The sequence below is a fragment of the Piliocolobus tephrosceles genome, chromosome 1 (assembly GCF_002776525.5).
Source record: "Piliocolobus tephrosceles isolate RC106 chromosome 1, ASM277652v3, whole genome shotgun sequence".
Lineage (NCBI taxonomy): Eukaryota > Metazoa > Chordata > Mammalia > Primates > Cercopithecidae > Piliocolobus > Piliocolobus tephrosceles.
Window position 1 is genome coordinate 187,137,090 of NC_045434.1, and position 27,416 is coordinate 187,164,505.

At 38.6% G+C, this 27,416-nt stretch overlaps 1 protein-coding gene across 5 annotated transcripts in view; it reads left to right on the forward strand.

The window, feature by feature from the left end:
- Window positions 1-27,416, forward strand: part of KIAA0319L (KIAA0319 like) — a 130,360-nt gene that overhangs the window by 65,371 nt on the left and 37,573 nt on the right. For all 5 annotated transcript variants that reach the window (XR_002735659.2, XM_023232260.2, XM_023232258.1 and 2 more), the window contains 2 exons: window positions 21,881-22,127; window positions 25,836-25,937. Coding sequence is in view for 4 of the 5 variants with exons in the window: in XM_023232260.2 (XP_023088028.1) it covers window positions 21,881-22,127; window positions 25,836-25,937 (349 nt within the window). In the remaining variant the exon portion in view is untranslated. The remainder of the gene's footprint in view (window positions 1-21,880; window positions 22,128-25,835; window positions 25,938-27,416) is intronic.

Consider the following 27,416-nt stretch of genomic DNA (forward strand, 5'->3'; position numbering starts at 1 on the left):
CTCGGCTCACTGCAACCTCTGCCTCCTGGGTTCCAGTGATTCTCCTGCCTCAGCCTCCCCAGTAGCTGGGATTACAGGCACCCGCCATCATACCCAGCTAATTTTTTGTATTTTTGTAGATACAGGGTTTCATCATGTTGGCCAGGCTGGTCTCGAACTCCTGACCGCAGGTGATCCACCCGCCTTGGCCTCCCAAAGTGCTGGGATTACAGGCGTGAGCCACCACGCCCAGCCTACTTTATCGTTTCTCAAATAAAATAATTTGTTCCATGTCTGCTGTTTCTGTTTCCTTAAAAATACAGTACATAATTTTAAAAAAATGATAAACAGGCTTTTTCTTTAAAACAAATTATTTTAATAAATGAAAATCTGTCTGCCTAACTTTAAAATAGTCACACTGCTGTTCTTCTACTTCTGGGAATCTGTCTAAAGCAATAGTTTCTAAATAAAACTTTGCACACAATGGTGAGATGATACTTATTTTATGAAAAAAATGAAAGCAGTCTGTCTAATGAGGGGAAAATGGACATTGTGCAACCGTTATAAATATGCTTTTGGGTGCATGAATGGCTCTTTTGTTACTCCTTTCTCCTTTCCACTCCGCCCACATGGAATACTTGTTCTTCTGTGGGCGCCATACTTTTAGAAAGCAGCTTTTTTGAAGTATAATTGTCATATCATAAACTGTACATGTTTAAAGTATACAATTTGGTTAGTTTATTTATATCTGTCTCTATGTCTATAAAACCATCACCATAAAAAGATAATGAATATATGTATCAACTCCAACATTTCTTCTGCCCCTTTGTAATCTGTCCCTCTCACCCCCTCCTGTAGGAAATTGATCTGCTTTTAGTCATTATAGATTGTCTAATTTTTAAATAAATTGAATCATATATTACACACATATTTCTTTTTAACAACTTTATTGAGGTATAATTTATATAAGAAAACATTCCTTTTAAGCATATGATTCAATAGTTTTAGTAAATACTTAGAGTTGTAAATCATTATTACAATCCAGTTTGATAACATTTCTTTTTTTTTTTTCTTTTTCCTGCAGTACAGTTGGATAACATTTCTGTCACTCCCAAAACTTCCCTTGTCCCCGTTTATCCAAAAGTTCCTGTGTGCCATCCCTATTCCCACCCCCAGTCCTAGGCATCCATTGATCTGCTGTCTCTATAAATTTGCATTTTCTAGACTTTGCATTAATATGGAATCATGGAATATGTAGTCTTTTGTGTTTAGCTTCTTTTACTTAGCATAATGTTTTTATGTCCATTCATGTCATAACATATGCTAGTAGCTGCTTTTTTTTTTTTTTTTTTTTTTTTTTTTTGAGATGCAATCTCACTCTGTTGCTCAGGCTGGAGTGCAGTGGCGCTATTTCTGCTCTCCACAACCTCGACCTCCAGGGTTCAAGTGATTCTTGTGCCTCAGCCTACCGCGTAGCTGGGACTACAGGCATGCGCCACCATGCCCAGCTAATTTTTGTATTTTTTTAAGTAAAGATGGGTTTTCACCATGTTGACCAGGCTGGTCTCAAACTCCTGACCTCAGGTGATCTGTCCACCTTGGCCTCCCAAAGTGGTGGGATTACAGACATGAGCCACTGCACCCAGCCCGTAGTAGCTGGCTTTTAAACATTCCTAAGTTGTATTCCATTGTATAGATATAATTTGTTTATCCATTTACCTGTTAATGGATATTGGATTGCTTCCAGATTTTGGTTATTACAGATTAAGACACTAGGAACATTTGTGTACAAGTCTTTGTATAGCATATACTTTAATTTCTCTTGGGTAAATATGTGGGAGTGGAACAGCTAGGTTACATTGTATGTTTTATTTTATTTTTTATTTTTTTGAGACAGAGTCTCGCTGTGTTGCCCAGGCTGGAGTGTGCTGGCACCGTCTCGGCTCACTGCAACTTCTGCTTCCTGGTTTAAGAGATTCTTTTGCCTCAGTCTCCTGAGTAGCTGGGATTACAGGCACCTGCCACCATCACCAGCTAATTTTTGTAATTTTAGTAGAGACAGGGTTTCACCATGTTGGCCAGGCTGGTCTCGAACCCCTAACCTCAGTGGTCTACCCATTTTGGCCTCCCAAAGTGTTGGAATTACAGGCGTGAGCCACTGCACCCTGCCTATATTGTATGGGTATATTTAACTTTTTATCAAACTGCCCAAGTGTTTTTCAAAGTGGTTGTACCATTTTACATTTCTGTGAGTAATGTATCAAATTTCCAGTTGCTCCACATTCTTGCCAGCACTTGGTATGGCAAATCTTTTTAATTTTATACATTGTAATAGGTGTTTAATTGAATCTCATTGTGGTTTTGGTTTGCATTTTCCTAATGACTAATGATGTTGAATATTTTTTGTGTGCTTATTTGCCATTCATGTTTTTTGGTAAAGTGTTAATATTTTTCCCCATTTTTAAAAAGTGGCAAAAATTATCTGGGTGAAAAGTGGCAAAAATTATCTGGGTGTGGTGGTGCACACTTGTAGTCCCAGTTATTCAGGAGGCTGAGGCAGGAGAATTGCTTGAGCCTGGGAGATTGAAGCTGCAGTAAGCTTTGATCCTGCCACTACACTCTAGCCTGGGTGACAGAGTGAGACCCTATCTGAAAAAAAAAAACAACAAAAAACTGTGTTATTTTCTTACATATATATTTTCTGCATACAAGCTCTTTCTCAGATATGTGATTTGCAAATATTCTCTCCCAGTCTGTAACTTATTTTTTTATTCTCTTAGCAGTGTCTTTCAAATAGCAGATCTTAATTTTGATGAAGTCTGGTTTATTAATATTTCTTTTATGGATTGTGTTTTTGGTGGTGTAGCTGAGAAAGATTTTCTTCTAAGTTTTCTTCTGAAAGATTCATAATTTTATTTATTTTTAAATTTTGAGGTGGAGTCTCACCTGGGCTGGAGTGCAGTGGCATGATCTTGGCTCACTGCAACCTCCGTCTCCCAGGTTCAAGCGATTCTTCTGCCTTAACCTTCCAAGTAGCTGGGACTACAGGTGTGCACCACCATGCCTGGATAATTTGTGTATTTTTAGTAGAGATGGGGTTTCACCATGTTGGTCAGGCTGGTCTCAAACTCCTGACCTCAGGTGATCTGCCTGCCTCAGCTTCTCAAAGTGCTGGGATTACAGGCATGAGCCACTGTGCCCGGCTATAAAAGTTTAATAATTTTAGGGTTTACATTTAGGTCTAGGGTTATTTCTTATGTTGTGAGAGCTATGGATGGATTTTTTTTTTTTTTTTTTTTGCATTTGAATATCCAGTTGTTTTAGGACATTTTTTCCATCCTTTCTACACTGAATTGCCATTTTACCTTTGTTGAAAATCAATTAAGCATATGTTTATAGGTCTACTTCTCTATATGATTTGGTCTCATTTATCTGTTTGCCTATATTGACATGAGTTCAACACTGTCTTGATAACTGTAGCTTTCTTTTTTGAGACAGGGTCTCATTGTGGTTGCTCAGTTGGAGTGCAGTGGTACAGTCTTGGCCCACTGCAGACTTGACCTTCTGCGCTCAGGTGAATCTCCCACTTCAGCCTCCCAAGTAGCTACGACTATAGGCATGCACCACTATGTCTGCTAGTTTTTTTGTTTTTGTTTTTGTTTTTCCCTTTATTATTTTAGCGGAGATGGGGTTTCACCATGTTGCCCAGGCTGGTCTCGAACTCCTGGACTCAAGCAGTCCACCTACCTCAGCCTCCCAAGCTGCTGGGATTATAGGAGTGAGCCACCACGCCTGGCCTAACTCTAGCTTTGTAATATATGTTTATTTTATTTTTTATTTTTATTTTTACGTATTTATTTTGAGATGGAGTCTTGCACTGTTGCCCGGCTGGACTGCAATGGCGCATTCTTGGCTCACTGCAACCTCCGCCTCCCAGGTTCAAGCAATTCTCTTGCCTCAGCCTCCTGAGTAGCTGGGATTACACGTGCCCACCACCACGCCCAGCTAATTTTTTGTATTTTTTAGTGGACGGAGTTTCATTATGTTGGCCAGGCTGATCTTGAACTTCTGACCTCATGATCCACCCGCCTCGGCCTCCCAAAGTGCTGGGATTATAGGTATGAGCCATTGAGCCCAGCTGTAATATATGTTTAAATCAGATGATGTTGAAAAACTCCGTTCTTCATCAAAATTGCCCATTTTAGGTTTTTTGCATGTCCATATAAATTTTAGAATTATCTTGTCAGTTTCTTTTTAAAAAGGCTTCTGGAGGCCGGGCGTGGTGGCTCACGCCTGTAATCCCAGCACTTTGGGAGGCCAAGGCGGGCGGATCACGAGGTCAGGAGATCGAGACCATCCTGGCTAACACAGTGAAACCCTGTTTCTACTAAAAATACAAAAAAATTAGCCGGGCGTGGTGGCGGGCGCCTGTAATCCCAGCTACTCAGGAGGCTGAGGCAGGAGAATGGCATGAACCCAGGAGGTGGAGCTTGCAGTGAGCCGAGATCCGACCGCTGCACTCCAGCCTGGGTGACACAGCGAGACTCTGCCTCAAAAAAAAAAAAAAAAAAAGAAGCCTTCTGGAATTTTCACTGGGATTGTATTGGGACTGTAGATCAATTTAGAGAAACTCATCAGCCTAATAATAATGTTGCATTTTCAGACCCACGAGCACAGTGTATCTCTCCATTTAATTAAATAATCTATAATTTTTCTCAGTGATGTGTTGTAGTTTTGGTGTACAGATCTTTTTGTTTGTTTGTTTGAGATAGGGTCTCACTTTGTCACCCAGGCTGGAGTGCAGTGGTGTGATCTTGGCTCTCTGCAGCCTTGACCTCCTGGGCTCAAGTGATCCTCCTGCCTCAGCCCCGCAACTAGCTGGGACTCCAAGTGTGTGCTGCCACATCTGGCTAATTTTTTGTAGAGTTATTTCTTCACCATGTTGCTCAGGCTGGTCTCCAGCTCCTGAGTTTAAGCGATCCACCTGCCTCAGCCTCCCAAAGTGCTAGGATTACAGATAAATCTGATGAAAGATGTGCAAGAAAAATATGTATACCAGCTGGGCACTGGTGTACAGATCTTGCACTTTTCTGTCAGGTTTATCTGTAATTCTAAAAAAATCTAAAAATGTGCAAGATCTGTACACTGACTCCCAGCTAGTGTACAGATCTTGCACGTCTTTATTTTTATTTTTTTTGCACCTCCTCCTCCAACAGAGATCTTGCACGTCTTTTGTCAGATTTATCCATATTTCATTAAAAAGTTTTTAGTGGGTACATAGTAGGTGTATGTATTTGTATATTTCTTATATTTGATGCTGTTATACTTGATGTTTTCAAAGAACTCAGTGATTATTTGTTGCTGGTATATAGAAATACAATTACTTTTTGTATATTGGTGTTGTATCTTGTAATCTTGCTAAACTTACTTATTCATTCTGTTAGCATCTTTTTATAGATTCCATAGGATTTTCTCTATATATAATCATATGGTCTATAAATAAAGACAGCTTCTTCTCCAACCTGGATGCCTCTTATTTCTTTTTCTTGCCTTATTGCCCTGGCTAGAACTTCCACTACAATGTTTTTGATATATTTTTTCTTTTTGTAGAGATGGGCTCTTGCTTTGTTGTCCAGGCTGTGTGGAACTCCTGGCTTCAAGCAGTCTTCCTGCCTTAGCCTCTCAAAGTGCTGAGGTTACAGGTGTAAGCTGCCATGCCGGGCCTCCAATGCAATGTTGAATTGGAGTGGTGAAAGTCTACATGTTAGCTGTAGGTTTTTTGAAAGCTACAAGTCTGTAAGTCAGCTATAAGTCTGATGTTAGCTGTAGGTTTTTTGAAGATACCTTTCATCAGGTGTAGGGAATTTCTTTCTATTCCTAGTTTGATGTGAGTTTTTATCAGGAATAGTTGATGGATTTTATCAAATGCTTTTTCTGCATCTACTGAGATGATTTTTTTTTTGTTTTTAGTATGTTAATATGGTGAATAATATGATTGATTTCAAATGTTAAACCAATCTTACGTTCCTGGAGTAAACCCTGCTTGGTCATGATATTATTATTTATTTATTCATTTATTATTTTTTGAAATGAAGTGTCACTCTGTCACCCAGGCTGGAATGCAGTGACTTGATCTTGGCTCACTGCAACCTCCACCTCCTGGGTTCAAGCGATTCTCCTACCTCAGTCCCCTGAGTAGCTGAGACTGCAGGCGTGTGCCACCACGCCTGGCTAATTTTTATATTTTTGGTAGGGACGGGGTTTCAGCATATTGGTCAGGTTGGTCTTGAACTCCTGACCTCGTGATCCACCCACCTTGGCTTCCCAAAGTGCTGGGATTACAGACATGAGCCACCGCATCCGGCCTGGTCATGATATTACTATTTTGATATATTTTTATATTTGATTTATCAAATTTTTGTCATGAAGTTTTACATCTGTTTATTGACTGGCCTCATAGAATGAGTTGAGAAATTTTTCCTTTTCTTCAGTTTTCTGGAGTTTTGTGTGGAATTGGTATTATTTATTCCTTAAATGTTAAATATAATTCTCCATTGAACCATCTGTACTTCGAATTTTCTTTGTGAAAAGTTTTAAACTAGAAATTCAATTATGTGATAGATGCATTGCTATGTAGGCTGTCTCTTTCTTCTTGAGGGAGCTTTGGCAGATTGTGTCTTTCAAGAAATTTGTGCATTTCATCCCATTAGTCAAATTTATTCACATGAAGTTCATTATAGTCTCTTACTGTCCTTTTAACATCTATAGAACCTTTAGTTGTATCGTCTGTCTCATTCCTGATACTGGTAATTTGTGTCTTCTTGTCTCTTGCTCTGGCTCTTGCTCTCTCATTTCTCCTAATTAGACTGATTAGTGTTTCTCAAAGAACCATGTTTGGTTTTATTCATTTTCCTCTATTGTTTTTCTGTTTCCTATTTTACTGATTTCTGCACTAATCCTTTTTTTTTAATATTACATTTAATATTTTCCCTGTTTAAACAGATCTAAGTTGACAGGTTCATTTTTTTGCTTTCAGTGCTTTAAAGATATCATGTCAATGTCTTCTAGCTTGCATTGTTTCAGGTGAGATCTCTGCTCTAGTTTTTATCTTGTTCCACATATATGATGTTTCTTTTTTCTCTGACTGCTTACATAATTTTCTCCTTACCACTGTTTTAAGCTATTTGATTATGTTATTCTATGGCGTAATTTTATGTTTCGTGTGGTTGGGGCTTGTTGAACTTTAATCTGGATTAGAATGTGGGTTTATAGTTTTCTTCAAATTTGGGAAATTATTGGCAATTATTCAAATATATTTCTGTCTCTCTCCCTTTGGGACCTCTAATTAATTTTTTTGTTGTTGTTAAAAAATAAAAAAAAAAAAGTCTTGCTCTGTTCCCCAGGCTGGAGTGCAGTGGCACAATCTCCATTCACTGCAACCTCTTCAGTAGCTAGGACTACAGGCATGCACTACCACACCCGGCTACTTTTTGTATTTTTAGTAGAGATGGGGTTTCACCATGTTGGCCAGGTTGGTCTCAAACTCCTGGCTGCAAATGATCCACCCACCTTGGTCTCCCAAAAATGCTGGGATTACAGGTGTGAGCCACTGTGCCTAGCTGATTTCTGCACTAAACTTTATTATTGTATTTCTTTGGCTTAATTTGGATTTCATTTGCCCTTTTTAGTTTCTTAGAATGTAATTTTATTTTATTTTTCTTAGAATGTAATTTGAAGTCGTTAGTTTGAGACTTCTCTCTTTTCTAATGTAGACATTTTTAGTGCTATAAATTTTCCTCTAAGTATTGCCTTTAGCTGTATCACACAAATTTTGATATTTTGTGTTACAGTTTTATTCAGTTCAAAATACTTTTTAATTTCCATTTTGACTACTCCTTTGACTCTTGGGTTATTTAGAAGTGTGTTATGTGGTTTCTAAATATTTGGGAGAATTTTCTACATACTGTTGTATTATTCATTGGTAATTTAATCCCATTGTAGCCAGAGAACATTGTATGACTTGAATCCTTTTGAATTTATTGGCATCTGTTTTATGGCTCATAATATGGTCTATCCTGGTAAATGTCCCATGTGCAGTTGAATATGTATTCTGTTGTTGGGTGAATATAAATGTCAGTTAGGTCAAATTTGTTAATGTTGTTCAATCTTCTTTTTTTTTTTTTTTTTTTTTTTTTGAGACGGAGTCTTGCTCTGTTGCCCAGGCTGGAGTGCAGTGGCCGGATCTCAGCTCACCGCAACCTCCGTCTCCTGGGTTCACGCCATTCTCCTGCCTCAGCCTCCTGAGTGGCTGGGACCACAGGCGCCCACCACCTCGCCCGGCTAATTTTTTGTATTTTTAGTAGAGACGGGGTTTCACCGTGTTAGCCAGGAGGGTCTCGATCTCCTGACCTCGTGATCCGCCCGTCTCGGCCTCCCAAAGTGCTGGGATTACAGGCTTGAGCCACCGCGCCCGGCCTCAATCTTCAATATTCTTACTTATTTTCTGTCTCCTTCCATCAGTTATTTAGAGAATGGTGATGAAATATCATAATTGTAGATATATCTGTTTCTCCTCATTGTCTGATCAGCTTTTGCTTGACGTATTTTGAAGTTTATTATTAGATGTGTAAATGTTTAGGATTGTTATTTCTCTTGATGAATTGACTCCTTCGTCATTGTGATACAATTCCCTTTATCTTTGGTAACATTGTTTTCTCTGAAATCTATTTTGTCTGATATTAATATAGCCACTTCAGCTACTTTTGATTAGTGTTAACATAATGTATCTTCTTCCATCCTTTAACTTTTAACCTATTTGTGTCTTTATATTTAAAGTCAATTTCTAATAGGCTGCATATAGATGGATTGCTTTTATCCAGTCTGACAATCTCTGCTGATTAATTGGAGTTAGACCACTTACATTTAATGTGATTATTATTATTGTCATTATTTTGAGACAGAGTCTCACTGTGTCACTCAGGCTGGAGTGCAGTAGCGCAGTCATGGCTCACTGCATCCTTGACTTCCTGGACTCGAGCTATCCTCCCACCTCAGCCTCTTGAGTAGCTGGGACTGCAGGAGTGTACCAGTATGCCCTGCTAATTTTTAAATTTTTTATAAAGACAAGGTTTCACAGTGTTGCCCAGGCTGGTCTCAAACTCCTGGGCTCAATCAGTCTTCCCATCTCAGCTTCCCAAAGTGCTAGGATTACAGATATCAGCTACCATGCCTGGTGTAAGGGCCATCATTCTGCCTAACACGACTAATAAGCCAACAAAGAAGGTAAAATTGAATGTGAAAAATACTCAATTAATTCAGACAATATCAGGTATGTTCAGGGTGATATGGCCATAGACTGAAAAACAATTAATTCAAAGGAAGGCATAAACCTAGGCAAAATGGACAAAGAACAAATTGGACAAATAGCAAATACTAAGTTGGTAGATTTGAACCCAGTCACATCAATAATCACATTAGGCTGGGCTCAGTGTCTCATACCTATAATCCCAGCACTTTAGGAGGCGAAGGTGGGAGGATCACTTGAGCACAGGAGTTTGAGACCAGTCTGGGCAACATAGTGAGACTCCCATCTCTATAAAAAAATTAGCCAAATGTGGTGGTGATGGCATGTGCTTGTGGTCCTAGCTACTCAGGAGGCTGAGGCAGGAGGACCACTTGAGCCTGCAGTGAGCTGTGATTGCACCATTGCATCCAGCCTGGGCAACACAGCAAGACCCTGTCTCAAAAACAAAAAACAAACAAACAAAAAAGAATAATGGCCCCTAAAGATATCAGCATAATAATCTCAGGAACCTGTGAATCTGTTAAATAACATGGCAAAAAGGAATTAAGGTTTCAGATGGAATCAAGGCTGCTAATAAGGTGACCTCAAAATAGGAAGATTATCCTGCATTTTTCCTGTAGGCCCAGTGTAAACACAAAGGTCCTTAAAGTGCAAGAAGATGTCACTATGGAAGAAAGACACAGAGACATGAAACTGCTTCCTCTGCAGATGGGGGAGGGGACCATGAGCCAAGGAAGGTGGCTGGCTTCTAAAAACTAAAAAATGCAAGGAAACAGGTTCCTCCTTAAATCATCCAGAAGGGAATATGGCCCTGTCAACCCCTCGATTTTAGCCCTGTGAGATCTATGTTGGATTCCTATTCTGTGGAAGTATAAGGTAATACATTTGTGTTGTTTAAGCCACTAAGTTTGTGATAATTCGTTATAACAGTGATAAAAATTTAATACAACTATAATTCTTTGTTGTGTAGTTCTAGTGGTTACTGTTGAGTTTATACTATACATCTTTAACCTATAAAGAACTACCTTAAATTATATTATTCCACCTTCATCTTTGAAAAATATTTTCCCTGTTTAAACAAATCTAAGTCGACAGGTTTATTTTTTTGCTTTCAGTACTTTAAAGATATCATGTCAATGTCTTCTAGCTTGCATTGTTTCAGGTGAGATCTCTGCTCTAGTTTTTATCTTTGTTCCACATATATGATGTTTCTTTTTTCTCTGGCTGCTTATATAATTTTCTCTTTACCACTGTTTTAAGTGATTTCATTATGTTATTCTATGGCATAATTTTATGTTTCGTGTGGTTGGAGCTTGTTGAACTTTAATCTGGATTAGAATGTGGGTTTATAGTTTTCTTCAAATTTGGGAAATTATTGATGATTATTCAAATATTTTTCTGTCCCTCTCCCTTTGGGACCTCTAGTTACAAGCATATTTGGCCACTTGAATTTATTTCACAGTTTGCTGATGCCCCATTCATTTATTTTCAGCTTTTTTTGTCTGTGTTTTATTTTGAATAGTTTCTATTGAGATTATTTAAGGTTACTAATCTTTTCTTCTGCATTGTTTAATCTGCCATTAAATTCTTACAGTATTGCATTAGTCTGTTCTCACATTGCTATAAAGAACTATGTAAGACGGGGTAATTTATGAAGCAAAGAGGTTTAGTTGACTCACAGTTGTGTAGGCTGTACAGGAAGCATGGCTGGGAAGCCTTAGGAAACTTAACAATCATGGTGGAAGTCAAAGGGGAAGCAGGCACAGTCTTCACATGGTGGAGCAGGAAAGAAAGAGAGTCAAGTGGGAAGTGCTACACACTTTTAAACCATCAGATCTCATTAGAACTCACTATCATGAAAACAGGAAGGGGAAATCCACCCTGATGATCCAATCACCTCCCATTATGTTCCTCCCCCAACATTGGGTATTACAATTCAACATGAGATTTGGGTGGGACAGAGCCAAAACATATCAAGTGTATTTTCTTTAATATCAAACATTGTAATATTTATAAGTTTGATATGAAGTCTTTTTTATGTCTTATATCTCTACTTAATATATTCAACCTTTCCTATAACTTCTTAAACATAGAAATATAATCATAATACTTATTTTAATATCCCTATCTACCAGTTCTGTCATCTCTATAATTTCTGGATCAGTTTTAATTGATTTACATTTTTTTTCTCATGATAGTATTTATTTTCCTGCTTCTTTGCATGTCTGGTTATTTTGGATTAAGTGCTAGACATTGTAAATTTTACCTACTGGGGTTTTGGATATTTTTGTATCACTATAAGTATTCTTGAACTTTGTTCTGGGCTGTGGTTAAATTATTTGCAAACAGTGATACTTTTGAGCCTTGCTTTTAAGCTTTGTCATGTGAGTCCAGAGCTGCATTTAGTCTAGGGTTAATTTTTCTACCCTACTAAAGCAAGACTTTTATTAGTATTTTAACTGATGCCCTGTGAATTACAAAGTTTTCCATTCTAGATTTTTGGAAGAGGTACTATTTCTTATCCATCTAAACTTGAGTACTTTTCTCTGTAATCAAGAGAACTACAGGGCAGCCTGGGCAACATGGCAAAACCTCATCTCTGCAAAAAGTACAAAAAGCTACTTGGGGGGCTTAGGTAAGAGGATTACTTCAGCCTGGGAGGTCAAGGCTGCAGTGAGCCAAGATCATGTCACTGCACTCCAGCCTGGGTGATAGAACGAGACCCTGTCTTAGAAACAAACAAAAGCCAGGCATAGTGGCTCATGCCTGTAATCCCAGCACTTTGGGAGGCTGAGGTGGGCAGATGACTTAAGATCAGGAGTTTGAGACCAACCTGGCCAACATGGTAAAACCCTTTCTCTACTCAAAATACAAAAATTAGCTGGTCACAGTGGCAGGAGCCTGTAATCTCAGCTACTTGGGAGGCTGAGGCAGGAGAATCACTTGAACCTAGGAGGCAGAGGTTACAGTTAGTGGAGATTGCACCACTGCACCCCAGCCTGGGTGACAGAGTAAGACTCCATCTCAAAAAAAAGCCCCAAACAGACAAAACAAAACAAAGAATACAGGTTAGTTTTTCCCCTGGCCCTGTGCGGTTTCTTCATATACATCTGATTATCAGTACTCCCTTGAGTACTTAATGGGGTCTCCTTCAGATTTTCAGAGTTCTGTCTCTGTATAGCACTCTTCTTTCCCAGACTTCCAGCTCAGTTCTTCAACTCTAAAGACTACTGGTCTGTGCTTGGATTTCTTCTTCTGTGCCATGGCCCAGAAACATTTTCTAGACAGTAAGCTGGGGCAGTCATAGGGTTCACCTTACTTGTTTTTCATTTCTTAGGGATCACTGTTTTTTATCACCTGATGTCTGGTGTCTTGAAAGCCATCATTTAATATATTTTGTCTGGTTTCTAAATTTTTTTCAGGAGGATAAATCTTCTTGCTGTTACTTCATCTCGACTGGAACAGAAAGTCCACCATGTTTTTTTCGTTTTTGTTTTTGTTTTGTTTTTTTACTTTGTGGCATTCACCTACCTAACTACTACTTAGTCTTCAAGACTCTTCCCAGGCTTTACTTCTTTTTGAAAGCCTTCTCTGATATTTACTTCCCAAGTTTGGACCCAGATCCTCTCCTAAATATTTGCATAATACTCAACTCTATCATTAAATTTTCAGTCTCAGAACTTGATGCTCATTGTTCAAACTTGATACTTGCAAATATGTCCTTGATCTTGTCCCCTTGCATCTTTAGCTACCATTCGTCTCTCTTCCTTTTTATCTAGAAATATCAAAGGTAGTCTACTCTTCTTTATTCACTTACATCTAATCCTCAGCCCTGTGGTATTTGGTTTCCACTGAAGCTTGCCAGGGTCACCAGTGACTTCACAGTTGCCGATTGCAGTGTATTCTTTTCAGTCTTTATTTGATTGGCCCTGTCTGCATTATTTCATACTGGTTGCAATTGTCCCTTCTTTCTTGTGGGAACCACACATTCCTGGTCCTTTTCCTTCTTCCTGACGATTCCTTCTTGGTCAATTTTGTTGGTCATTTTATCACCTTACAGCCTTTTTATTCCTAAATGTTTTATTTTTGATTACTATTTCTTTTATTTACATGTTCTTCCTGTCATAGTTCATCTACTCCCATGGCTTTAGGAGCATGATTCCAAGTCTTAGTTTCTGTTTGAATTTCCCAGAGGTATTCTAGCTTCAGTTTGTCTAAAACATAACTTTCCTGTAATTTCCTTAAAGTTGCTCTTCTATAGTCTATTTCGTTTTTGACACTACTGTAGTCAGTCCGTCACTCAGGCTGGAAACATGGGTGTCATCTCAGACTCTTCCCCAAACCCCAGATCTATTACAGCTCCACAAATATTAGATTCTTAATATTTTAAAATCCATCTCATGGGGGGAGTTTCCAGTAATGGTGGCAGAGTGAAGTGGTCTCTGAAACCTTCCCACAGATAATATTAGAAAATCTGTAAAAAAATGTATTAAAAGGAACTGAAAAGGTTCCAAAAGCAGGTAGAAGCTAGAGGAGTGCTTACTTTTGAAAAATGGCAACTGGGAGTGATAAGAATCGTGAATTTGCAGCTTAAAAAAAATTTGCCTGAGGGCATTCAACAACTCCCACAGTAGAGGAAAGTGGCAGTGGAAAACTCCAGCCTTACTTTCTTATGGTGGCAGAAACAGAGTTCATGATAGAAAAAGCTTCTGAAAATTTAGCAGGAGGGCTTGAAAGTAAGAAAACCACAGAAGAGGGTGAACCTCATAACCTGACTGTAAACTCTGCTAAAATCCCTGGATGTACCTCTAAACTACACCTGCATGGGCAGACTCCATGAGGCCTGGTGAAAAAAAAGGCAGAGATTAGGGAGGTCGAGTTCTGTCTTTGAAAGACAGAATCTACACAAGGCGAACTTCATGAGTTGGCTTCTTTTTTAAATTGAATGCATTCTCCAACCATGGGGAACCAGGTGGCAGATATGTGAAGTCTTATGGACTTGAGGTATCAGTGGACATAATCTTAAGGCTGAAAAATTAGGGAGGAATCCCCAGAAATAAAGAAAGTACAATGAGAACAGGCCCCAAATCTGAGTAAAATCTCTGGCCAAATTCTTGGTCAATCATCGGTTACACAGGCAGACCTGTAGTGGCCAGGCTGGGCGTGGTGCCTTACGCCTATAATCCCAGCACTTTGGGAGGCTGAGCTAGGTGGATCACTTGAGGCCAGGAGTTAGAGACCAGCCTGGCCAACATGGTGAAATCCCGTCTCTACTAAAAATACAAAAATTGGCTGGGTGTGGTGGTGCATGCCTGTAATTCCAGCTACTAGGGAGATTGAGGCATTAGAATCACTTGAACCCAGGAGGCAGAGGTTGCAGTGAGCTGAGATCACACCATTGTGCTCCACCCTGGGCGACAGAGCAAGACTATCTAAAAAAAAAAAAAAAAAAGCTGTAAGAACTACACAGAGATATCAGTTGTGGAACACTGTAAGGAGCAAAGTCTACAGTTTAGTCCAGGGAGGTTATTTGTCTACTAGGAAACCACCCCCCTGCCAATAATCCCAAGGAAAATATAGTAGAATCCAGAGCCACTACATGTATCAGAATGTCCAACATTAAACCAAAAATTACCAGACAAGCACAGGAACAGGAAAAGGGTGATCCATACTCAGGGAAAAAAGGCAGTTAATAGAAAGTGGCTCCAAGTTGACTCAGATGTTGGAGTTAGTAGTTAGGCTTCAAAGTAGCTATCATGTGTATGTTCACATAATTAAAGGAAAATGTTTGTTTTGTTTTTGTTTTTTGGGGTCTCATTCTGTTGCCCAGGCTAGAGTGCAGTAGTACTATCTTGGCTTACTGCAGCCTCAAACTCATGGGCTCAGGCGATCCTGCCACCCCAGCTAATTACATTTTTTTTTTTTTTTTTTTTTTTTAGAAATGAGGTCTTGCTGTGTTGTGCAGGCTGGTCTTGAACTTCTGGCCTTGAGCGATCCTCCCAACTCGGCCTCCCAGTGTGCTAGAATTACAGGTGTGCGCTACTGTATTGGGCCAGAAAATAGTTTCAGTGAGTAAACAGATGAGGAATTTCAAAAAAGAAATATTAAGGATGGGAAAATAGAAACAAGAGGGCTTACAAAACGGCAGCAAGAAGGGATCTGTAGTTTTCGTGTAAAAAATAAGTATAAAACTGGGCAAAATTGTTAAAACCAAATATTTTTAACATATCTAGAAATAAAGTAGAAGCAGCCTCCCAAATAGCTGGGATTACAAGTGTACACCACCACACCCAACTAACTTTTTCTATTTTTTGTAGACACAGGGTCTCACTATGTTGCCTAGGTTCTTGAAAAACTCCTGGGTTCAATCGATCCTCCTGCCTCGGCATCTCAAAGCGCTGGCTTGAGCCACGACACTCCAGCCTAAGAATTTATTCTTGAAAGGCTGGTAGTACTTTGAGTAGGTACAGTGGAAGTCTGTGGTCTTCTTGGAGTGTTTCCCGTCTGTCCTAACCTCCATTACTCAGCTCTGGTGACAAGAATTGTAATTTTACCATTGTGTGGCTGAACATGAAAACTAGCGTCTTAAGGGGCCAGAGTGCAGTGGCACATGCCTGTAATTTCAGCTACAGGGGAGGCTGCGGTGGGAGGACTGCTTGAGCTCAGGAGTTCCAACCAGCCTGGAACTCAATATAGTGAGACCCCCATCTCAACTGAAAAGGAAAAAAAACAAAACAACAACAACAAAAAAACACTAGCAAATTTTCTGCCACAGGGGGTAGACTTAATGTGGGACAGGTGAAAACTCACAGCTTTGCCAACTAAAAGTGGCAAACTTGGTTGAGAATGAATGGAGAGAATCTCCTGTTGGAGTAGGTGGTGGACCTGCCAGAAACTAAATGGGAAGATCTTGAAAATAAGAGAGCCATAGAGGGGCTAAGATAAGCTCTCCGCATATCTCTGGCTGATTGGGAAGTTACCTGCATGTGCAGGAGGGACCCAAGGGAACCCAATAAAAAGTAAAAATTAAGGGGGACTTGAGAACTGGCTGTAACTTTGAATGCATTCCTCAGGCAGTACACAGATAGATTGGCAGATGGCAAAACTTTATGGGTTTGAGGTCTGTGAACAACCCTTGCCCAGATCATTGTCTGACTACTAAACGACGCAGACACAGGCCACCCTAGAAAGCAGGCTAAAATAAAAATAAAAACAAAAACTGAGCAGAGCATCAGTGGCAACATACTATGGGAGAATTAGATTCTGCAGTTTAAGTGCAGGCAAGTTATTAAAAACAATCAACAGCCCATCAGATAAATAAAACAATCGATAGCTACTCCAGTAGATTATCTGAAACCTCTAGTTTTCAACCAGATATTATGAGACATGCAGGGAAAAATCAGGAAGGTGTGGCTCATGCTCAGTGGAAAAAAGTCATTAATAGAAATGATTTCTGAGTAGACCCAGCTATTAGATTTAGCAGAGACTTCAAAGCAGCTGTTAAAAAATATGATTAAAAAATCAAATCGTGTTCAAAGGTTTAAAGGAAAATGAGATGACAGTTACTTAACAAATAGGGAAGTGGCTCTAACCACTTTTGGTCAACATTGTTGTAGAGGTCCTAGCCAATTATAATGCAAAAAGAAATGAAAGAAATAGAGATTGGAAGTAAAGAAGCAAAACTGCCTTTATTCACAGATGATTGGATTATTTCTAGAAAATTCTAAAGAATCTACATAAAAGCCACTGTTAAGTAAAGTTAGCAAGATTGTAGGATATAAGGTCAATATACAGAAATCACTTGTGTTTCTATATTAGCAATAAATAATTGGGAATTGAAGTTTTATTATTTATTTATTTTAGAGATAGGGGTCCCACTATGTTGCCTAGGCTGGCCTTGAACTTCTGGGTTCAAGCAGTCCTCCCTCAGCCTCTCAAATAGCTGGAACTCTAGGTGTGCGCCACCATACCTAGCTTGAAGTTTTAAAAAATGTGTAACACCAAAGCCATGAAATACTTAGTCATAAACTTAACAAAACATGTGCAAAAACTGTATACTGAAAACTACAAAACTGCTGAGAGGAATTTGAGAAATAAGTAAATGAAGAGAGATACCACTGTAATGGATTGACTGATGTCCTCCCCTCCCCCTCTCAGCATGTGACCTTATTTGGGAATAGGGTCTTGGCAGATGTAATTAGTTGAGAATCTCCAGGTGAAATCATCCTGTATTTAGGGTGGGCCCTTAATACAATGACTGATGTCTTTATACAAGAGATAGGAAAGGGAGCTTTGGGTCCATCTACACGGACACGGAAGAAGGCCACATGAAGAGTAGAGTTATGTTGCCACAAACCAAGGAATGCTAAGAGCCTCTGGGAGCTAGAAGAGGCAAAGAAAGATTCTCCTCTAGGGCCTTCAGAGGCAGTATGGCCTGCCAACACCTTAGTTTCAGACTTCTGGCCTCCAGAACTGTGAGAGAATGAATTTCTATTGTTTTAAGCCACGAAGTTTACAGTAATTCATTATGGCGGCTCTAGGAAACAAATATAACCATGTTATACAGATTGGGATCTAGAATGATCAAAATGATTTTGAAAAAGAACAACAAAGTTGGAGGACTTAAACTATCTAGCTAGAAGACTTACTATATAGCCACAGTAATCAAGGCAGTGGTGTTGGCATAAAACTAGACTAAGTTAATAGAACATAATATAGAGTCCAGAAATAGACCCACATATATATGGTCAATTGATGTGTCAGTGCAGTTCAGTGGGGAAGGGGTAATCTTTTCAACAAATAGTGCTAGAACAGTTAGATAATGATATGTAAAAATGTGAACCTTGACCCTTACCTCTACAGGAAAATCAACTCAAAACAGATCATAGCTCTAAATTTAAGACTAAAAGCTATAAAACTTATGGAAGAGAACACAGGAGAACGTTTTTGTGATCTTGGTTTGTCAAAGATTTCTTAGCCATGTCACTGAAAGCATGAACTGTAAAAGAAACAAATGATAAGTTGAGCTTATCAAAATTATGAATTTTTGTTAATGAAAAACTAACACTAACAAAATGAAAAAGCAAGGTACAGGCTGACAAGACATTTGCAAATTATGTGTCTGACAAAGGACTCATTTATAGAAATAAATGAGCTTTTGTAACTCGATTAGAAAACTAGTAACCCATTTTAAAAAGCAGGCAAAAGATTTGAACATAGTCCATCAAAGAGGTTATACAAGTGTCTGATAAATACATAAAAAGATGTTCAACATCACTAATCACTAGGAAAATGTAAATTATGACCACAGTGAGATGCCACTACATACCTCTAGAATGGCTAAAATTAAAAGGATTTCCACACCAAATTCTGTCAAGGTTGTATGATAATTGAAATACACTGGTGGTGGTACTAAACAAATTATAGTATATTTATAAAGTAGAAAACTACTTGGCAATGCTAAGGAATGAATTATTGATACACAAAACATTTTGCATATATAACATTTTGTGTATATTTTGTTATTCATACAAAATAATTTTGCTGAGTGAAATAAGCCAGACTCCCCCCTCAAAAAAAAGAATACTTACTTTGTGATTCCATTTATAGAACCTTCTAGGAAATGCAAACTATGGAAACAGAAAGCAGGCTGAGCGCGGTGGCTCACGCCTATAATCCCAGCACTTAGGGAGGCCGAGGCGAGTGGATCACAAGGTCAGGAGATCGAGACCATCCTGGCCAACATGGTGAAACTCCGTCTCAACTGAAAATACAAAAAATTAGCTGGGCATGGTGGCGGGCACCTGTAGTCCCAGCTACTCAGGAGGCTGAGGCAGGAGAATGACGTGAACCTGGGAGGTGGAGCTTGCAGTGAGCCGAGATTGCGCCACTGCACTCCAGCCTGGGCAACAGAGCGAGACTCCATTTCAGAAACAAAAGAAACAGAAAGCAGAGAATGGTTACTTAGGGTGGGGAGGAGAAGGCATTACAAAGGAGCATGAGGAATCTTTGGAAGTGATGGATACGCATTAGCTTGATTGTACTGATGGTTTCAAATGTGTATACATACATCAAAATTTATCAAATTGTACAGTTTATGCATGTTCAATTTATTATATGTCAGTTATACCTTAATAAAGCTTTAAAAAGGGGGGGTAAAAATTTGGATAAACTTTACTTCTTTGCCTCTTCAAAGAAAAAATGGTCAATAAGCACATGAAAATATGTTCAATGTTATTAGTCATCAGGAAAGTCATCAGTAATATATCACTTTATAACCACTAGAATGACAAAAAATAAAAAGACCGGGACTACCAAGTGTTGGTGAAGTTGTAGAGCAACTGGAACTCTTGTATGTTGCTGGTAGAAATATAAAATGTACAGCCACTTTGGGTAATAGCTCACAGTTTCTTACAAAGTTGTTACAAAGTACGTGTTCAAACATATACTTATGTATAACCAGCAATTCTCCTAAGTATTTACCTAAGATAAATTAAAACACATGTTTACAGAAACATGTATACATAAACATTCATAGCAGCTTTTATAACTAAGAATGGAAAACAACTTAAAATCCCATCAGTAGATAAATGTAAAACAAATTTTTGTGTATTTCTATAATGGAAAACTACTCAGTAATAAAAAAGAATGTACTACTGATATGCACAATATCATGAATGAGTTTCAAAAACATGTTGAGTGAAAGCCAGAAACAAAAGTAGTATGTATATGCTTCCTTTTATGTGAAATACAAGAAAACCCAAACTAATCTCACTTTGACAGCAAACAAATCAGTGATTACCTGAGCCTAGAGATGGAGACAGGGATTTATTATAAAGGGGCATGAATGAATTTTGGGGACCGATAGAAATGTTCTCTCTTAATTGTGGTTACATGGGTATATACATTTGTCAAAACATTGACCTTATATACTTGAAATGTGTGTAGTTTATTTTATGTGAGTTATATTTCAACCAATTTGATTTTTTTTTTTTTTTTTTTGAGATAGCCTCACTCTGTCGCCTGGGCTGAGGTGCAGTGGCATGATATCTGCTCACTGCAGCCTCCACCTCCTCTCGGGTTCAAGTGATTCTTGTGCCTCAGCCTCCCAAGTAGCTGGGACTACAGGCGTGTACCACCACACCCAGCTAAATTTTGTATTTTTAGTAGAGACGGGGTTTCATCATGTTGGTCAGGCTGGTCTCAAACTCCTGACCTCAAATGTTCCACCCGCCATGGCCTCCCAAAGTGCTGGAATTACAGGTGTGAGACACCACACCAGGCTGAATCTGATTTTTAAAAAATCCATACCACCACCCTTGTTTGGCCACTCATTGTTTCTCATTTGGATGAAAGCAGTAGTCTTCTAAGTGATATTCTCACTATTGCCTTACTTCTTCAAACCCATATGCTAAGAAATGACTTGTAAGACAGAAACCCGACCTTGTTACTTCCTTGCATACACCCTTAAATTGCTTACCATTACTTAATTTCTTAAAATAACATTTAATGCTTTTTTCCCTCTGGTCCTTGCCTCTGTCTTTCCAGCTCATCTTCTATTACTTTTGCCTCTCACTTTGCTTATGGCTGTCAGTTCCCAAAACAGACTATGTTAATTTCATGTCTTGTGCCTACACTCATTCTCTGTCCTCTGCCTTTTGTCTAATAAACAATTGTTAACCCTCTAAAACTCAGCTTAGGGCTCTTCTCCTTCAGGAAGCCTTTTTCTTTAATAATAATAAAAAATCATTCTTTTCCATACCCTCTCTCCCTCAAAGAGAGATGGATTAAGTAATTTTAGCTTGTGTGTGTGTGTGTGTGTGTGTTTTTTTTTTTTTGGCTCATTATAAACATTTATCGGTATATTTACTTTTTTTTTCTTTTTGAGACAAGGTCTTGTTCTGTCACCCAAGCTAGAGTACAGTGACATGATCACGGTTTACTGCAGCCTTGACCTCCCAGGCTCAAGCAATTCTCCCACCTCATCCTCCCAAGTAGCTGGGACCACAGGCATGGCCACCATGCCCAGCTAATTTTTTATGTTTTGTAGAGACAGGGTCTTGCCATATTGCCAAGGCTAGTCTTGAACTCCTGGGTTCAAGTGGTCTCCTCTCTTGGCCTCCCAAAGTGTTGGGAGTACAGGCGTGAGCCCCCATGCCTAGCTGGTGTATTTACTATTTTGACTTATTATGCTTTCAGTTCTCTCTCCCCTACTGTTGAGCACAATGATTAGTTTTATTTATATTTTGGATCCATAAGGACTATTTCATAATAGGTACTCAATAAGTATTTGTAGAAAGATTGAATAGAAATGTTAACAGGGTAAAAGTATACATTGTTTTGCTTTTCCAGCACACTTAGAATGCAGAAAATTACTATTTTGTTTTAAACAAAACCCTTTGGCTAGGAAAAAAACTCAGAAGATTTATCTCAACATTTAATACCACTTTTATTTGGGTGGTGAGATTAATTTCTTTAATATTTTTGACATTTTTGCATTTTTCAAGAAAACATTTAATATACTATTGTTTCATGAGACATAACCTGAAAAATTGTGTAACTTTCACCTACTCAAATTAGTTTTTTTTATTTCTTTAGGTCCACAAGGCGATTACAATTTCCAGTCCCCTAACCACAGACCTGACTGCAGAGCTGTCTGGTGGGCTAAAGAACATATCAGCGCAACCTGAAATATCAGAGGGTCTTGCTACTATGCCCAGCACTCAGCAAGTGAAAAGTTCTGAGAAAACCCAGATTGCTGTCCCCCAGCCAGTGGCTCCCTCCTACAGTTATGCTACCCCTACCCCCCAGGCCTCTTTCCAGAGCACCTCAGCACCATACCCAGGTAAAGACCTTTGCTCTTGGAGATTGAAGGGGAAAGTAGAACATCTGATCAGAGTATTCCCTTTTAGAGGAAAGAAGGGAGGCATAACTAGAATACTGTGTGTTAGAGAAAAACAATTCTGTCAGTGCCCCTGCAGTTATGGACTGGGGGCTCTAGAGCCTTTCCTCAGCAGGCCTCCAGCTTATGGAAGTTTACGAGGCGAATTTTCACAGATCCAGATTCTACTATGACTTAAAGGCACACGATTCAATTAAGTATAATGTTCAAGTGATCAATGAGAGCCTGCTGGGGAGAAAGATTTGCATCAGTGTACTTGCTTACCTTCTGAAAGTCTGATTGTAGGTCTCTCATTTTTACGGCATCTTTATTTTTATTGTTATTTATTTTTAAAACTTAACTTTTGTGGGTATATAGTAGTTGTATACATATATGGGATACATGAGATGTTTTAATGCAGACGTGCAATGTGTAATAATCACATCATGTAAAATGAAGTATCCATCCCTTCAAGCCTTTATCCTTTGTGTTACAAACAATCCAGTTATATTCTTTTAGTTATTTTAAAATGTGCAATTAAAATAGTATTGACTATAGTCACCCTGTTGTGCTATCAAATACTAGGTCTTACTTGTTCTTTCTAGCTTTTGTACTCATTAACCACCACCCCCTTACCCCCACACTACCCTTCCCAGCCTCTGTAACCATCCATCTATCTAACCATTACTCTCTGTCTCCGTGAGTTAAGTTGTTTTGATTGTTAGATTCCACAAATAAGTGAGAACAAGCAGTGTTTGTCTGTGCCTGGCTTATTCGCTTAACATAATGACCTCTAGTTCCATCCATGTTGTTGTAAATGACAAGATTTCATTCTTTTTTATGGCTGAGTAGTACTCCATTGTATATAAGCACCACATTTTCTTTATTCATTCATCTGTTGATGGGCACTTAGGTTGCTTCCAAAGTGTAGCTGTTGTGAACAGTGCTGCAAACATGGGAGTGCAGATACCTCTTCAGTACACTGATTTCCTTTCTTTTGGGTATAGACCCAGCAGTGGGATTACTGAATCATATGGTAGCTCTATTTTTATTTTTTTGAGGAACCTCCAAACTGTTCTCCATAGTGGTTGTACTAATTTACATTCCCACCAATAGTGTACGAGGGTTCCCTTTTCTCCACATCCTCACCAGCATTTGTTATTGCCTGTTTTTTGTATATAAGCCATTTTAACTGGGGTAAGATAATATCTCATTGTAGTTTTTATTTGCATTTCTCTGATGATCAGTGATGTTGAGAACCTTTTCATATGCCTGTTTGCCATTTGTATGTCTTCTTTTGAGAAATATCTGTTCAAATCTTTTGCCCATTTTTAAATTGGATTATTAAATTTTTTTCCTGTGGAGTTGTTTGAGCTCCTTCTATATTCTGGTTATTAATCCCTTGTCAAATGGGGAGTTTGCAGATATTTTCTCCCATTCTGTGGGTTGTCTCTTCACTTTGTTGATTGTTTCCTTTGCTGTGCAGAAGCTTTTTAACTTGATGTGATCCCATTTGTCCATTTTCGCTTTGGTTGCCTGTCCTTGTAGGATATTACTCAAGAAATTGTTTTTGCTCAGACCAGTGTCTTGGAGAAGCATCTTTATTTTTAAAGCCATTAATAAGAAGTAGATTTAAACATAATGTATAAATAAATCTGTGCTTCACAGGTGCTGTTCTAAGGTATTAGGAAGAATTGGTTAATCAAGAAGTTGGTCTTTATCTTCTGAAAAAGTCGAGGGTAAAATTAAAGTCAGTGAAAATGAATTTTTGCCAGTTTTTAATTTTCCAGTGTGTCCTTTGGTAGTCATATAACATGAAATTTTAGGGATTCAATCCTGAGGCACCAAAGTAATTTTTGTATCCAGTCGAGATGCCTGTAATTTTTGGTGTATTGTGAAGGGTTTGGATTGAACTGTATTGAATAGCCATTTTTTGGTTCATTATACCTTCTCTGAGTATCATGTTTCTTTCTTTTCTTGTTTTTGAAAGTCACTTCAGAGAGTTCTTATTCCATCTCCTGGGGCATCCAAATGCTGAAGCTTCCATTAAGGATGGTTTCATTTCTCCCCAAGTGCAATGTTCCCATGCAGAGGCAGATAAATCTCAAGTTTCATATTTGTCTAGGAAGCCCTTCTCGCCTCCCAGGCTTGAAATATGAGTGGACTAGCCTGTTGTTTGCTTTAAGCTCTCCTAGTCTCGAAGTCTCATAGCAAATGAACATTTATTGTCAGAGAAATAAGATTTATATAATCAGTGGCTTTCAATGGTCTGCAAAGATTTTTGGTTGGGGGGAGGGAGTGATGCTACTGAAATCTGGTGAGTATTGGTCAGTGATACTGTTAAACACCTTACAGTGCTCAGGACGTTTCCCTCCATGACAAAGAATTACCTGGTCCAAAATATCAGGAGTGCTGAGCTTGAGAAACTCTGACATATGTGAAATAGCTGGTGAATAGTATAAAGACAGTATATAGCTCTTTGCTGACTTGAGTGTTCCAGAAATGCTAGCATACTTCAAGATTAGATCAGTTTGAACTGAAATGGTCTGGGAAGATTTCTTGGAGAGGAGACAGGCTTTAAGCAAGAAACAAAATGCTGTATTTAGAATAAAGCAAGGCAAACACTCCAATTGAAAGAAATAACTTTAGCAAAGTCCCTGAGAGGAGACCATGGCTTTGTGGAACACAAGAGGGAAAATCAATATAACTAAAGGCAAAATAGATAGGAAGGATAAGACAGTGAGATCAGATGATGGTTCTTTAATGGCAGGTTGGAAGTTTGGCCTTAAATATGATATAGGAGGAGGAGTCTTAAATAGAAGAGTAACATGGTGGGTGAGTATTTTGGAAAGACTAATGGTGTTGGTTGTTTTAGGAAGACAGAATAGATTGGAGTGGAGAGAGCTAGCAGAGGGAAGATAAAATAAGATTCTTGGAATAAGCAAGCCGGGCGTGGTGGTGCATGCCTGTAGTCCCAGCTACTTGGGAGGCTGAGGTGGGAAGATCACTTGAGTCCAGGAATTTGAGGCTGCAGTGAGCTATGATTACACCACTGCACTCTATCCTGAGCAACAGAGTGAGACCCTGACTCAAAAAGAAAAAAAAAATTCTTGGAATAATCTAGTGTGAACAATGAATCTTGTAGCAATTGGAATGGAAAGAAAGTAATGCAGATTTGTGACCATTTGCCTTCCCTTCTAGAAACTTTATATATGTATCTTATTAGAAAGTTATTTGTTAGCATAAAGGTGATACTTGAAACAGAATTTGACTCTGTGGAATGTAGGACGTAAGGAGGGCTTAGGGACAGACTGTAGTAAAAATACAATGGAGGAAAAAAAGGAGAAAAAATAGAATAATATGGTATTATGATAACCAAGAGTTTTAAGATGGAGGCAATTAGCAGTAGAGAAGCCACTGAGATGTGAGATGAAGAATGAGGGTATTGTGGTACAGCTATTAGATTTACTAAGAAGTAGTTTTGAAAGATCCTTTTCAATGGCAAAGGGGGGGCAGAATCAAATTTCAAGCAATTAGAGAGTAGAAGAAAGGTTAGTAATTGATGGCAGTAGCTGAAAATTGATCATGAAATGAGTTTGATCACAAAAGAAGAAGAGAAATAAGACAGTCTGGATCTATTTCTTATCTCTGGTATATTTACTTTGTTTCCAGTTATAAAGGAACTGGTGGTATCTGCTGGAGAGAGTGTCCAGATAACCCTGCCTAAGAATGAAGTTCAATTAAATGCATATGTTCTCCAAGAACCACTTAAAGGTAAACATCCCCTTACATTTGGATAACTGTTTTTGTTTTTAAAAGAGATAGAGTCTTGCTGTGTTGTCCAGGCTGGTCTCAAACTCCTGAGCTCAGGAGATCCTCCCACCTTAGCCTTCCTAATAGCTGGAACTACGGGCATACACTACCACTCCTGGCCCTTATCTTTTTCCCTCCTCTGACTTCCTGTCAGGAAAATATATATATATATTTTTAAGTTACAAATTTATATTAGCAGTCATCTTGAATAACTTCTTTCCAAGTTCTACATCTGCTATTTACTGGTTGTTTGGCCAAAATAAATGGATTAATCTGAGTCTCAGTTTCTTTCTCTTAAAATGGATATAATACAACCTAATAAATACATTCTGTATTAATTAGCATCAGCTATATGCTAGGCAGTAAACTGGTAACTTATCTACTATCTCATTTTGCCTTTAAAGTAATCTTATGAGGTAGGAATTATTACCCCCATTTTACTGAGAAAGAAATGGAAATTAAGAGAAGTCATTTACTTAGATTCACACAGATAATGACTGGCTCAGCTGGGATTTGAACCCAAGCTTGACATCAAAGCCTATGATCTCAAACCCTACATTATATAGTACCTCTCATATTCCATAAATATTTATGTATACCCAGGTGATATCCTATCCTCACAGGACTGTTGTAAGGACCATTGTTTCCCATAGTGAGACCCTGTCCCTGGGGGAAAAAAAAGATAAGCCTAATATGATATATAAAATTCAGGTATATAAAATATCTAAATTAGGGGTGATTACTTCATTATTTAAGAAAACTTTTGTAATATGAACATTCCTTTCACCTTTGAAGTATATGTTAATATACCAAAGTTTGACTTACAAACATATATGGGTTCTCTTAAGACTATTTATGACATGAGTGGTACATACTTTGATGGAAATTGAGTGAGTTGGGTTTGTGTTATTCTCATTGAAAGGTTAGTCAAGTAGAATGTCCTTCCCTATTTAGGATGGGGGGTACACATATCTCCAATACAGTATTCTTCATTTCTAGACCTAATACCAAATAGTATATTAATGCAAAAAGTACTTTTCCAGAAGCAAAATGCCCTGTCTGTTCTATATTTCTGCTCTCAAATTGAGGTTTCCTTATCAAGTCATTTCACATTCCTCTAGAGAAGCCTTTTCCTTTCTTCCTCTGGTGACAAGTTAAGGTGAATGGGTTTAGTGACCTTTGAAGTTGGAGGTGAGGAACTGCCTTGAGCTGTTGATTACTTCCATTCTTTTGTGAAAGACATGCTTGCCTCTACTGTATTTTCTTTCCTAACCCATATTTGCATGTACATTTCTATGGGTTACTATCATCTTGTAGATCAGTGTTTCAAAACACATTAGTTTAGAAATAGATTCTTTGGCCAGGCACGGTGGCTCATACTTGTAATCCCGGCACTTTGGGAGGCTGAGGTAGGTGGATCACCTGAGGTCAGGAGTTCAA